Here is a 13,085-nt window from a genome sequence, read left to right on the forward strand (position 1 = left end):
CCAGCTCCAGAGCAGCAGAGAGAGCAGAAGGCACCAGATCTCTCCAGACACCCCATCCCACAGCCCCTACATGGTACATGACCCCCGCACTTGGCTCTGATGCTTTTTCCCCTCCCTCCCTCCCTCCTTCCTCTCCGGAGCTACTCGTCTTCCCAGGATGGTGACAGCTTCTCTCTGGGGATGCAAAGCAACCGCTCCAGGAAGTGCCAGGCAGGAGATGAGGACAGAAGGGGCCAGGAAAGGCGGAGGGCCTGGTGCCAGTGCCGGTGGCAGGACTGAACTGAGGGGTACTGGCTGTTCAACCGGGCCTACCCAGCTTGAGGAGGCAGCAGCACCCAAAATGTGTGCCAAGACCCTGGGGGAGACATCAGGTTTTCCAACCCCCCCAGAAAGGCTGTGGCAGCATATGCCACAGAAGGCAGGCAAGGAAAGGAGAGCTCAGCCAGAATTCTCCTCCTCACTCCAGAGAGGTCCTGGCCTCCAAGTGCTGACATCCAGCAGCGCTGTGGATGCTGGGAGTCGGACATGGCTCAACCACAACCACTTCCTGCAGTGAAATGACAACAGCCCAGCCCTGGGGGTACCTGGCAGCTGGAACAGGCACCATCTCTCTGAGAGCCCATTTCAGACTGGCTTGGCCTCTGAACCAGAGCAGCTCAGAGCTCACCTGTCACACAGAGAGGAGCTGGGGCCAAGCCAGAACAGGTGTGCTGAAGGAAGGTGAAGGGAACAGGAAAATGGAGTAGTGCCAGCACAGCCCAGGGCATTCACAACTCACAGGTGCCCTGACAGTTCTTTATTGTCCTCTGAGCTGCGTGGCAGCTCAGCTATGTCCAGCACAGGAAAGCCACCTCCTGCACCTGCCCTGGGAGGCAGCACCAGTGCCTGCAGCGATACCAGCGAGTCCCACTCTCAGCCTCTTCTGTTGCTCCCAGCAAAGTCCAGTTCTCAGCCTCTTCTGCTCCTCTGTGTCTCGCCAGCACTGCCATGCTCATCCACTGCCAAAATCCTGCCTGCTCCAGGCAGCTCCGCAGCAGCCACGGAGTCTTGGCACCAGCACAGAGCACACGACTGGCACATGGGGAGGGGCTCAGCCAGACGTGCACCAGGGGGTCTCATTTGTGTCACAGTCCAGCAAGATATTAAGGACAGTGCAAGGGGCTCCTGCCACTCTCAGATCTGTCCGTGACTCGATTCGGTACCTCACGTTGTTCAGGCCTCCCTCCCGATCCACCTTAAACTGTTCCTGAGGAAAAGAAAGACTGTTCGGCCCAGGCTGGATAGGACAAGCACCCAGTGCCTGGAGAGGGAGCCAGAGCTGGCAGGGGAGGACATGAGCAAGGAGAGCTCAGAGCACGTGGTGACCACAGCCCAAACTTCCCGTGGTTCCCCCTGACCAGAGGTCTCACCTGCTTCTGCGCAGCAATGCGCTTCTGGTCTCTCTTCCTCCAGGCGGGGTCATGCAGGTGCTGGAAAGTCTCGTATCCAGTTGTGATTCCAGAGGGACGACGAACCTGGGAGAAGAGCAGAGCTTCCATAAAGCTACTGGAAAACTCCTGCACCTGCTGCTGGAGCACAGGGCTGCCTTCCCCACACCCCTGCCTGGGTGGCCACAGTGGGGCCAGGTAAAGAGACAAGAAAAAGGGCAATTTCAAGCCAGGAGGGTGCAGAGACCCCTTACCTGGAGACCAGCTCCTTTGATACGTCGATAGAACTCATCGTCCTCCCGTCCCCAGCCCCAGAAGCGGTTGGACATGCCATTGCACTGGAACAAGAGCAGCACCGTGCCAGCCAAGGTTCAGCACAACTCCATGGCCTCAGAGGAGCAGACACCAGCCCAGCCTCCCCTCTCCTGCCCCCCAGCAGCTCAGACCACAGGCTCTGTCCCCAAACCATTTTGACTCCTTTCCCCACTTCTTAAGTTCACTGTGATAATGTCATAGCCCCTGCCCCAAACTGTCCAGGACACCCCACCCAGGAGCTCACCAACTCATAGTGCTGCTTGGTGAGCAGCAGGATGCCACCCACGTAGGTCTTGTAGTGATAGAGAGGGTGCAGCTCGGGGGATGCCACGTGGAAGGGCCCTGCCTCCGGGAAGCTGTAGTCCAGGTGCTCGTTGAGGGGCAGGAGATCCACGTCATGCATGGCGATGTAGTCGGTGTCGTTGCCGCTCTCCAGGAAGCCCACGTTGATCAGGGATGCCCTGTTAAACCTGCCACGAGATTGGGGGCTCTCAGTGCCAGGCACAGCAGCCACTGCCCCCACACATCCCTCTGCCATGGTCATCAGTGCTCAGTGTCCGGTCCCCAAACAAGGGCACATGCAAACACAGCACTCCATCCTGCAGCTGCAGCCCTGCTTCCCCCTGCACGGCGAGCTGGGAGCAAGTGACAGCATTTCCAAACACCCCTTGGTCTGTCTTTGAATTCCAGAGGCCCCAGATGTTTGCTGCTGCAGACCTGTGACACTGGACAGAAAGCCAAAATACCCGGGGATAAAGGATTCTGTGCTAAGATTCTATTCTTGCTAAGGAAGAAGGAAGCAAACCACCACTTCATCCATCTCTAAGCTCTAGAATGAGCAGTTTTGGGGAGAGCATCACGCTCTGCCCCTGACATCCCACTGCCCCAGCCCTCCGCTTCTCCATGAGACCCTCCCAGCACTCAGAAAGCTTCGGGAAGGACCCCCATGGCACAGGAAGACGCTACCTGAAATGATCCACTTGGTTGAGGATGAAGATGTGGTGGCGGATCCTCTTCTTGCTGAGGAAGCGGTGCATGTAGGGCACGAAGGCCAGCAGCTCCTCGAAGCGCTCTCGGAAGGGCACCAGCAGCGCCAGCCGGTGCGGCCCCCACGACGGCTCCTCCTCGGGCGGCTGCAGCGGGGCGGGGGGCGAGCACGGCTGCCGGGGAACCCCCCGGTCCTGCCCTCCCGGCGCCGGCCCCTCGCCCGAGCAGCTGAGCTGGAGCCAGAGCAGCGAAGCGAAGCCGAGCAGCAGCGCCAGGAGGAAAAGCGGGAATGCGGAGAGGCGGCCGGGGAAGAGCCGCAGGAGCGGCGGGGACCTGCGGGATGGCGCGGGGTCAGCGCACGGCGGGACCTCCGCCCCCCCCCCGCTCCGCGATAGCCTCCCCCCAAGTCTCCTTGCCCCCCTCCCCCGGTACCGTCCCCACGGACCCCGCCGGGCTCACCCTCCGCCGCGCAGCCGGAGCGCGTCCCTGCGGCGGGCCGGGCCCATGGTGCCCGCCCGGCCCCGCGGGCAGCGGGACACGCTGGCTGCGCCCGCCGCTCCCCCTTCTTCCCCGGAAACACGGCCCCGCTCTCTTCCGCCAAAGGGGCGGGGCGGGGGCGGGACCGGCCGCCGGGGACATCCCTCCCCATCCCGCCCCACCGCCACCCCCCCGCGGGGCTCCTCCGGAAATCGCGGGGACACCCCATCACATCTCCTGGAGATGCCGGTGAACACAGATCCCCGCCCGCAGTTCCTCTGGCATCCTTCCAGGATTGCCTCCCTGCACACCCCACCAAGCTGGGACCCCCCACCAGCGCTTCCCAGCAGAGCTCCCCTTCTCTCCCCCGCCAGACAGAGCCAGAGCCACGGGTGGTGTCAGTCCTTTAATGCCCCACTCGCAGCCCCCTCCCCACAGCCCCTCACGTTCACACCTGCCCGAGGCAGCACAGCAAGTCCCAGCAAGGCGGGGGGAGCGCTGGAAAAACCAGGGAGCAACCTCCAGGCTCCCACAGCACAGCTCTGGGGAGCCAGCGGGCATCATCCCCCTCAGTCCAACCCGCGGGAGGCCCAGGGCCGGGCGGGGGTTACAGCCAAACAGACAGGTAAGAAAATACTTCTGGTATTTCTCAGAAACAGCATTTAGAAACCACAGTTTTTTACAGCTCCCCATAAAAAAAGATGGGTTTGGGCACAGGTGCTCCACTAGTAGAAACGCTTGTTCCGCTCCTGGCGTTTCTGGAAGACCACGGCTCCCACCACGGCGCAGACAATGATGCCCAGCAGTGCACAGAGCAGGAGCAGGAACACCTTCCAGCCCGTCAGTGGCCCACTCCGGAAATTCCCCGTCGGGTCATCCACGTTGTCTGCAAGGGAAAGAACAGCTACAGAGACAGACACAACCTCGGCTCCTGTGGAGTTTTGCCGGGTGTCACATCTTCAAGGCCTTCCAGAGTCCAGCCCCGACATCCCCATTGCCCCTGGAAGGTGTCCAAAGCCCACAGGCTCACCTTTGGGGGATTTAAGGAGGCTGACGCTCGGCTCGATCTTGGTCCAGTCAACGGTCTCATCTTCTACAGGGTGCTCCACCATGAGCTGGAACAGCTTCATCGAGATAATGTCGTGATTGTCTGGGGAACAACCGTGAGCACCAAATGCCATCAGAAACTCTGAGATGTCCACACACTCAGAGCACCCCTCAGACCCTCCTCTGCCAGGTCCAGTCTCCTTCCCTCTCAAGCCAACCTCATCCCCAGGTTATCAAACTGCAATCCAAAGACATTCCTTAGCTCTCAGGTGCCTCCTTTCCCCAGCCATGGGTCCCAAAAGGGTTTCAGGAGCCCAGTAAACAATTCAGGGAAAGGAAGCCATTGAAACTATCCAGTGCATCCAGTGTTACGATCACAGAATCACAGAACTTTCAGGGTTGGAAGGGACCTCTGGATATCCAACTCCTCTGCCAAGGAAGGGTCACCTAATCCAGGCTCCAACTACCACATGTTCCCTGAGCAAAGCCCCCTCTCACCAGACAGATCTCCTGTGCCAGCAGAAGCACCAAAGAAGTACCCAGTTGGCAGCTGCACCCCTGCGATGTCGATGCAGTTCTTCCATTCATTCTTGTCTTCCACGTCAGTCATCACCTGCAAAACCAGGAGAGGGTCACACCAGGAATGTTCAGGACCATGGGACAGGCCAGTTTGGAAGGGACCACAATCTGGTCCAACCTTCCCGCTCAAGCAGGGCCATCCCAGATCACACGGATTGTGTCCAGATGATTCACAAATATCTCCAGTGAGGGACACTCCACACCCTCTCCAGGCAACCACCTTTGGCACGCCACTATCCTGCCTGCCTGCACCTCTGCAGCTGGATGTGCTGGCCAGGCAGTGGCTGAGCCTGGAAGACCATCTCCAGCTCCTGGTACAGCCAGCCCTGCCCCACCTCAAGCGCAGGTGCCCCAGCAGGTCTCACCGTGAGCCGGCCCCGGGAGTAGCGGACGGCCAGGAAGGTGTCGTGGTTCTGGTTGCGCAGGTCAGCAGAGCAGCCGGCCAGCTCCGTCCAGCGCCCGTCCTTGCTGTGGTCGTAGGTCAGGGAGCCGTTGTTGACCATGGCTGAGATGTAGGGGAACACGCGCTGCGGGGCACAGACAGCGGCTGCCGGGGCTGCGGGAGCTCCCGGCGGCACAGCCGGAGCCTCCGTGCCCGCAGGAGGAGCAGGGTGGGAGCACGGCACAGAGCACAGCACCACAACATCACGGCTGCTTCTCCATCTAAAGCTGCTTCTGAACCGAGCCAGAGCTGCCTAAAGCAGAGCCACCCTTTCTGAGCTCCCATTTCAAGACCCCCATCCTGTGATTCTGTGAATAAACCCACCCTGTATTGCATGGCCAGAGCAGAGACAGCCCCAAGCTTGCAGAGTGGCTGGATAAAAATCCCAGAATCATTTAGGTTGGAAAAGACCTCTGAGATCATTCAGTCCATCCTGTGAGCAATCCCCACCTTGTCAACTAGCCCTGACTGCCATGACCAGTCATTCCTTGAACACAAGAAGTGTAAGAACAGAGCACAAGACCCAGAATGGGCAGAAATCTCACATAAGCAGCAAAACCACTCACAGGGTTTTGTGATCAGTAAGTTACCTACACCAGGAGAGGACAACTGGAGGCAGGAATTCACCTCCCATGAGCATCAAGACAACAGGAAGATGGGTCATTTCCAGGTGCCTTATGACTGAGGTATCATGGTTTTGGGGGTACAGACCCCAAAGCACAGTTTTGTTTTCTGACTGTGCCATAATGAAATCCACAAACACAGAGCAGGAGAGAAAGAAAGGATCCCCAGCCCTCACAGGACTGATCTGTACTGTGGCCATGGGGAATTCTGGAGCAAAAAGGCAGCCCAGGAGTTTCTTTCAGATACAGAGATGTTGCAAAGAGAAAATAAAGGCAGAAACATCACGGAATGAGCATCCAAAGCACAGAAATCAGGGAATGACACTCAGGATGAATATCAGCAGATGGTGCTGGGTTTACACCAGCTCTGTGCCTGCTCTCCTGTGCAGAGAAAATGCCTTGGAAAACATCTGTGTAGTCAAGAGCAGCACAAGAAGGAGAAGGGAGCTTCTTAGCTCCATTAATGCACACCAATTCTTCCCTTTACCAACTCCCAGGCCAGGAAGAGCAGACCACACTCAAGTAAGGAGAGACTTTTCCTTGGATCAGGTGAGAAGCACTTGGAGCAGGAAGGAAACAGCCTGGTGGGCACTGCACAAGCTGCTCGGACCACTCACCTCCGTCGCCTCATCATTAGGATAGGTATCAAGGAAAATAGCCAGTCCATGAAAGTTGTCCTTGCTGCCAAAAACAGGACCTGAAACAGGGCAGAGCAGTGGAGAGAGGGGGAGACAGAAGGAGGTCAGAATTCGTGCTCAGAGCGTCCTGAGCTGTACAAACTGTTCACTGCCAAGCAGGTGGCTGAGGGCACCTGCTGCCCGGGCAGAACACACAGGACACGTCACCCTAATCTAGTGAAACCAGACAGGGGGAGCCCAGAGGCACTCCCTGGCCCGCTGCCTTCCGGGACAAGGCCCGTGTGCTGCGGACCAGCCGGTTCCTGGCACTGACCTGGCGTCAGGCGCTCCTGCGTGTACCACAGCGCCAGCCCATCCCCGTGCAGGTTCTTCTTGCCGGCTCCGTGGATCTTGAAGTGGACGTGGAGCTCCCAGTCCTTGAGGAAGCAGGGCTGTGGGAGAAACCCCAGCGGCGTCAGGGCAGGAGGCGGCAGGGCCGTCCCGAGCCCCCGCCCGTCTCTGCCCGGGCTCTCACCACGCGGTTCCAGATGGAGCCCTCCCGACTGCGCTCGTCGGGCGTCAGGCGCACGTACTGGCTGGTGACCATGGTGCTACCCTGGAAGTCCCACAACGGCATCGCGGCGGAGCCCGCGCCTGTAGAGGGGCGAAGAGAGCGCGGATCAGCCCGGGCCGCTCGCGGGGGGCCCTGCGCGTCCCCCCGGCCCCGCGCTCACCCTGGTACGGCTTCATCAGCGAGTGCTCCCGCTTTAGGTGCTCGCTGTTGCCATCCGTGAGCTCGGCGGGCACCGGGCGCGGCCCGGCCAGGGCCAACAGCAGCGCGGCCGCCGCCACCAGCCCGCCCGCACCCGCCGCCATGCTCCGCTTCCGCCTTCCCTTCCGGCGCTCCGCCCCGGCCCCGCCTCTCAACAGAAACAGCCAATCAGAAACCCGCGTTCACCGTGGTCCCGCCCCCATCCGTGAGCGGCATCACCGTCCGCCTATTGCAGGGGAAAGCGCGGGAACAGCGGGCGCGCAGCCCCCGTTGCGCGGCGGGAGGCGGGAGGAGGGGACCGAACGGCCTCCCGGAGGGTGCTACGCGTGCGCGGCAGCGCGGGGCGTGCCGGGAGCTGTAGTCCGCCAGCCCTCCCCGGGGCCGCTCACGTGCGCGGCTCGTGGCCCCCGCGGGACACGTGACCCGCCTCGACGGGTCCCGGGAACGGGAACGGGAACAGCCCCGGGATGGGCCCAGGGAAGGGCCTCGGGAAGAACGGCCTCGGGAAGAACGGCCTCGGGAACGCAGAGCAGCGGGTCAGCACCGCCGCAGCGGCGCGGGAAGGACAGGCCGAGGCAGCGTGGAGGTCACAGCAGCTTTATTGAGGGTCGCAGGGCAGCCCCTGGCCCGCTCCCGCAGCTCTCCCCTCATCCCTCCGCCACGGCAGCCGTGGTGGCCAGGCAGCGGAATCTCCCAGCCCTCCGGATGGGCACCTCCAGGCAGGCGGCAGCCCCGGCTGGGACACAACGCGCGTCCCGGGGGTACAGGGTCCCCTCGGCCGCACAGAGCAGCCTCCGCCGGCACCGGGCAAGGAGACCCCGCCGTTGGCGACTGGTCCTGCCTTCGTGCTTGTCCTGAGTCCTGTGCGCACATGGGGACTCCTCTGGCCAGCGAGAGGTGCCGAACGGATGCTTTCCCGAGCCTCTGTACCGTGGCACGGCTGGGGCAGCACCGGTGCCATCCTGCAGGAGCACAGGGGGATGGACACACAGCGCACGGGTGCGTGGGGGTGCAGCCGGCACCGTGTCGGGGTGCCCGGCATGCCCGGGGTATGTGTGGGTCACAGCAGCACCCGTGGGGTGTAACAGCAGCATGGATGGACAAGTCCTGGGCAGGTTCTCGTGCTGGAGGTGTGCGAGCCCTCAACACGGTGGGACTTTATATGGGAAAATACTGGCAGAACATTCGAAATGTTTAACGGGAGAGTGAGGCAAGATGAGCTTGAGATAACAGAACACTTCACAGGAGAGTGAGGCAAGATGAGCTTGAGATAACAGAACACTTCACAGGAGAGGGAGGCAGGATGCGCTTGAGATAACAGGACACTTGAAAGGAAAGGGAGGCAGGAGGCCCTTAGGATAACAAGAACATGAAAGACATGAGCCAGCTGAGATCACCATTGCAGAAGAGCTGAATTGTGCGCATGTTCTGGAGCAAGAGGTGAAAAGGACAACTTCGAGGAAGACTTGGAGCCTTCATCCCACGACCACCCGAGATGACCACCAGAGAGCATTACACATGGTCGAGTGGATGTGAATTAGTGCCCAAAAGTATTTAGCATAAGACTACCCTTTTCTGAGTTGTATGAATAATGCATGAGCTGTGTGTAATAAATTGCTGAAAATCCAGGATGTTGGTGTGCACGATGAGAGGAGGCATCCCCCCGTGAACAAATACCTGCTTCAAAGACTCGGTCTCTGGAGTTCCTGGTACCCTGGTGTGAATCAGGACACGTGCTTCCCTCCAACAGCACGGGGGCTGCAGGGGAGTCAGGGGGTGTGAGGAGCCCGTGGAAGCCCGGGAGGCAGGGAGAGGGGAAGCCAGCTGATTAGTGGAAGACTGGGTGGGAAAATCATCCGAACATGGCAGTCTGAGGCTCAGGGCCGAGCCAAGGGATTGGGGGGTTGGCCGTGGCATAGGGACCTGCAGCTCAGGCCCGTCTGGCACTTTGCAGCTCTCACTTCTTCCTGTTCATGATCTGGCTGGAAATCCAGTTCATCCCATCCTGGAGGGGAAGAACGATGTGAGCGCAGGCCCTTGGGTCCACTCCCAGCTCTGCAGAGCCCACAGGCCCCCATCTCTACCTGCACCCCTTCCCCAGACAGGGCCGAGCAGGCCTGGATCTGCCACTCCCGGTCCCGGTAGGTGTGGAGGCTCAGCCCTTCTGCGATTTCGGCTGCGGGTGCTGCAGTCACCAGGTCCTGCTTGTTGGCAAACACCAGCAGCGGGACCCCCGTGAGGGACTCGTCCTCCGTGAGCTCTGCCAGCTCCTGCCAAGAGAGAACCTTCTCCCAGGGCTGCTGCCCTCCTCCACGGAGCTGTGCAGCATGTGCTGGACACCTCAGCCCTGCAAATGCCTCATCCCTTCTCTCTGGTGCTTGTGGCAGATAAGGAAGGGGTGAGGTCTTGACATCCCATGAGAGAGAAGCTCCCAAAGGAGCTTCACCTCCTGAAGGTCCATTAGCCCAGGAGCCACACACAGGGCTACCTGAGGACTGAAGCCCTCCCAGCACCGAGAGCCCTGGGCAAAGGGCAGCTGCAGGAGGCTCCTGCCAGTCCCGAGCTGTCTGGCACACCCACACCACCGTCTGGTGCCAGAACAGCTGGGGCTGGCACTCAGAGTCTCACCTTCCCCTCTCAGAGCTTCATTCCCGGGTTTGTAACTGAATTTGCTACTCGTAAACCTTTGTTTGGCTGTATCACTGACCTGGTGCTGGGGGGTGAGATGAGGGCTGGAGATTGAGGGCTCACTTTCACCAGGGACTGTCACCCCTGTGCTGGGCACCCTTGGAGCATCTCAGCTCAGGGGGAGCTGCTGGGCCATGGAGTGGGATATCTCTGCCTGCTGAGACTCTGATCTTGAGCCTTCCCACAGCGCTCCCAGGACAGCATGGCCCCCCCCTGCAGCACTGCCCCACAACTGAGAGCAGCTTCGCTTCACCCTCATCCTCAAAGAGCTGGTGCCAGACAGATCCGAGCCCCAGGACCCCACAGCCACCCCTCGCTGCACCCCTCATACCTGCCCTGTCTCCTCAAAACGCTTCTGGTCAGCACTGTCAATGACATAAATCTGCCATGGGGACAAAAGGGACAGTCAGGGACTCCTTCTTGCCTGGCTGCACAGCCCTTCTGTGGGGCCCACACAGCACTCACAGGGCTGGGGGTGCTGCCCCACTCACCAGCAGGTCTGTGCTGCCCAGATACTTCTTCCAGTATGGGCGGATGGAGCGCTGCCCCCCGATATCCCAAACATTCAGCTTCAAACCGTGGGAGTGGACGCTCTTGATGTTGAATCCCTGCACGGGGAATCCCGGCATCACTCAAGGGATGGGTGGGACCTGCCCCCTCTGCCGCCGCCCGAGGCCCCCAGCAGCACCTACCTGTGTGGGGGTGATGGTGCTGACTTCCTCGGACGCCAGGCGCTTCAGCAGCGTCGTCTTGCCGGCATTGTCCAGCCCCAGCAGGACGATGCGGAGCTCCTGCTCCGGCGAACCCTTCAGCTTCTGGATGACAGACAGCAGCCCCTGGGGGCGGGGGGTGCTGGGGGAGCCCTGTGGGGTGCCGGGTGGCTGCAGAGCACCCTTGTTTGGGAGAGGGGAACTGGGCACACTGCTGGCTTTGGGTACCCTGTGTCTCTGCCCTGAATAACCACCAAGGCCCAGCTCCCAAGGTGTGCAGGCTCGGGGTGGCCCCACAGCAGATCTGCCCACCCCAATTCCCCTTCCTGGGTGTGCTGTCCCAGCCCTGGGACCCCTCCCAGCTCCTGGACAGGCTGGGGGAACATGCCCCAGGTAGAGCCCTGCTCTGCCAGCCCTCCCGGCGCCACCACCGGGAGCTGGTGCCGCACACCCTCCCTGGAGCCGGTGGGATGTCACTGGACCCCGCTTACCTTCTGCACATCACCCATGGTCTGGGAGTCGCTCCGGCCCGCGGCACCGCCTGGGGAGCTGCCGGGGCTCGTCCCCGGGGCCCGCCGGCCGGTGCGTGACTGGCACGCTCCCCGTCCCCGGGGGAGGAAGAGGATTACGGGCTCCGGAATTAGCTGCTGTTCTTCCATTTACCCACGGCATTAAATAATGCCCTCAGCAAATCCCCCAGCCAGCTGTCGTCCCACCGCCACCTACCCCCAGGATAAACCAGGTCCCCCCGGGCTGGGGCACTGGGGCACGGGGCATCCCTCTCCCCATGGGGAAGGGGTCCCAGCCTGGGAAGATGCCGAGCCCAGGCACAGGGCTGACACAGCCTCCCATATCGGGATGCCTCACGTTGAGGCAACACCAGCACCCACGAGCTGTCCCCTCGCAGGGTGGCAGGAGAAATTGTTGAGGCTGCTTGAGGCCACGTCAGCGACTGCCACAGCTCCCCGCTGCTGCCCAAGGGAAACCACCAGGCCCTGGAGCAGGTCGAGGGCTGGGTTGTCAGCAGCTGGAGCTTGGGGATGACACAGGACAGGGGTCTGGAGGGGCTCAGACACATTCTCCAGCAGCCCACCCCCAACCCAGGTGGGGTGAGGGGCTTATCTGTTCTCCGTTTGGATTAAGTGCATTAATTAAGCAATGTCTTTGATTCCTGCATGCTGCAGTTCCGTCCTCAGATCAGGTTTCCCAGCAGAGAGGTTATCCTTGCGGTGAGGACCGTGAGTCACGCACTCTTGGAGAGACATTTTTATTTATAACTCCCGTGGCAAAGCCAAGCCAAACAACACAGCCACACTCTGACAAAGGGAAGGGGAGCAGCACGATCACCCCTCATCCCTATGCTGCTCCACACAGTGGCAGGGGGCAGAGGGGCAGCCAGAGGGGCCTCCCTCTGTTCCCCCCTGCCCAGAGACACTGCCAGGGCTGCAGCTGCTTGTGCTGCTCTGCTTTTGTGACTGCTCATGGTGGGAAAGCTTCATTTTTCTCTGCATAGATCTGCACCCAACTTAATGTTAGGGTTCTGCTTTTGATAGGTTAATCACCCACCTTACATCCCCGTTATTAGCATTTCCCTGAGCGGGTTGCCATGGTGTTCTGTGGTTTATCCTGCGCTGTTAGTTACTGAGATTTCCTAACAAATAACCTAAAATATCCTCCACTGGTTTGTGGTTGCTGATCAACATGGAACCCCGACCTTAGGAGGTGGGCAAAACTGCTTAGGCATCAGTTTGGTGACTCCAAGCTGCACGTCCACTGCTCCTCTCTGCCAGGTTCTGCTGGCACACACAGCACAGGCAACCCTCCCCAAACACTGGCCCTGGAGCCAGCCCCAGACCCTCTGTGACCAGGGCAAGTGGCACCAGGCTGGTGGCAGGGTGTGCTGGGCCTGTTGATGTCCCCGTGCCCCTACACCCCCCTTCCCTGGGGTGATGCGATGGCCGGGAGGAGCCCGCTCGGGCTGTCCAGGCTGCAGGGAGGGGGGACAACGGGGTGGTGACCCCAAGGCAGCACAGCCATGCTGGGAATGGAGACTGGGATGGGTTTGGGAACAGGGATGCAGATGCGGATGTGGTCATGGATGTAGATGTGAATGGAGACAGGGACAGGGATGGGGATGGAAACAAGGATGCAGATGGGGATGGGATCACGGATGTGGATGCAGATGGAGATGGGGATGGGAATGGGGAATGAGTGGGATGGGGATGGGAACAGGGATGCAGATGGGAATGGGATAACGGATGCGGATGCAGATGGAGACAGGGACGGGGATGGGGACGGAGATGCAGCGGCGCCGCGGCGGCTCCTGGCCCGGAGCTGGAGCCGGTGCCCACCGGGGCGGTGCCGGCGGCGCGGGGCGGGCGGGCAGCCCCGCTCCCCCCGC

At 60.8% G+C, this 13,085-nt stretch overlaps 3 protein-coding genes across 3 annotated transcripts; all 3 read right to left on the reverse strand.

The window, feature by feature from the left end:
- Nucleotides 1-790: 790 nt before the first annotated feature.
- Nucleotides 791-3,306, reverse strand: B4GALT7 (beta-1,4-galactosyltransferase 7). Its single transcript, XM_082291712.1, has 6 exons — nt 3,189-3,306; nt 2,709-3,062; nt 1,987-2,212; nt 1,682-1,765; nt 1,410-1,514; nt 791-1,246 (listed from the first exon to the last, which is right to left on the reverse strand). The coding sequence occupies exons 1-6, from the start codon at nt 3,233-3,235 to the stop codon at nt 1,091-1,093; spliced, it is 972 nt and encodes a 323-aa protein (XP_082147838.1). The 5' UTR covers nt 3,236-3,306; the 3' UTR covers nt 791-1,090.
- A 303-nt stretch (nt 3,307-3,609) lies between these two features.
- LMAN2 (lectin, mannose binding 2) lies at nt 3,610-7,403 on the reverse strand. Its single transcript, XM_082291391.1, has 8 exons — nt 7,249-7,403; nt 7,050-7,168; nt 6,849-6,966; nt 6,515-6,594; nt 5,198-5,359; nt 4,752-4,866; nt 4,237-4,356; nt 3,610-4,092 (listed from the first exon to the last, which is right to left on the reverse strand). Exons 1-8 carry the CDS (start codon nt 7,388-7,390, stop codon nt 3,932-3,934), a joined length of 1,017 nt encoding a protein of 338 aa, XP_082147517.1. The 5' UTR covers nt 7,391-7,403; the 3' UTR covers nt 3,610-3,931.
- A 1,840-nt stretch (nt 7,404-9,243) lies between these two features.
- Nucleotides 9,244-11,193, reverse strand: LOC309578608 (ADP-ribosylation factor-like protein 3; the record flags this gene model as incomplete). The annotated part of the gene is made up of 6 exons (XM_082291356.1): nt 9,244-9,291; nt 9,371-9,556; nt 10,306-10,356; nt 10,466-10,582; nt 10,667-10,810; nt 11,176-11,193. 6 exons carry the CDS (start codon nt 11,191-11,193, stop codon nt 9,244-9,246), a joined length of 564 nt encoding a protein of 187 aa, XP_082147482.1.
- Nucleotides 11,194-13,085: the final 1,892 nt, after the last annotated feature.

The sequence above is a fragment of the Coloeus monedula genome (genome assembly GCF_965178545.1).
Source record: "Coloeus monedula genome assembly, chromosome: 15".
Classification (NCBI taxonomy): domain Eukaryota; kingdom Metazoa; phylum Chordata; class Aves; order Passeriformes; family Corvidae; genus Coloeus; species Coloeus monedula.

Coding starts and splice junctions, on each gene's coding strand:
- B4GALT7 (XM_082291712.1), bottom strand. CDS start 3,235: ATGGGCCCGGCCCGCCGCAGGGACGCGCTCCGGCTGCGCGGCGGAGG. Junction 2,213..2,708: donor AACCAAGTGGATCATTTCAG/GTAGCGTCTTCC, acceptor ATCTCGTGGCAG/GTTTAACAGGGCATCCCTGA. Junction 1,515..1,681: donor TCAAAGGAGCTGGTCTCCAG/GTAAGGGGTCTC, acceptor CTCTTCTCCCAG/GTTCGTCGTCCCTCTGGAAT.
- LMAN2 (XM_082291391.1), bottom strand. CDS start 7,390: ATGGCGGCGGGTGCGGGCGGGCTGGTGGCGGCGGCCGCGCTGCTGTTG. Junction 5,360..6,514: donor CTAATGATGAGGCGACGGAG/GTGAGTGGTCCG, acceptor TGTGCCCCGCAG/CGCGTGTTCCCCTACATCTC. Junction 4,093..4,236: donor CCTCCTTAAATCCCCCAAAG/GTGAGCCTGTGG, acceptor TTTCCCTTGCAG/ACAACGTGGATGACCCGACG.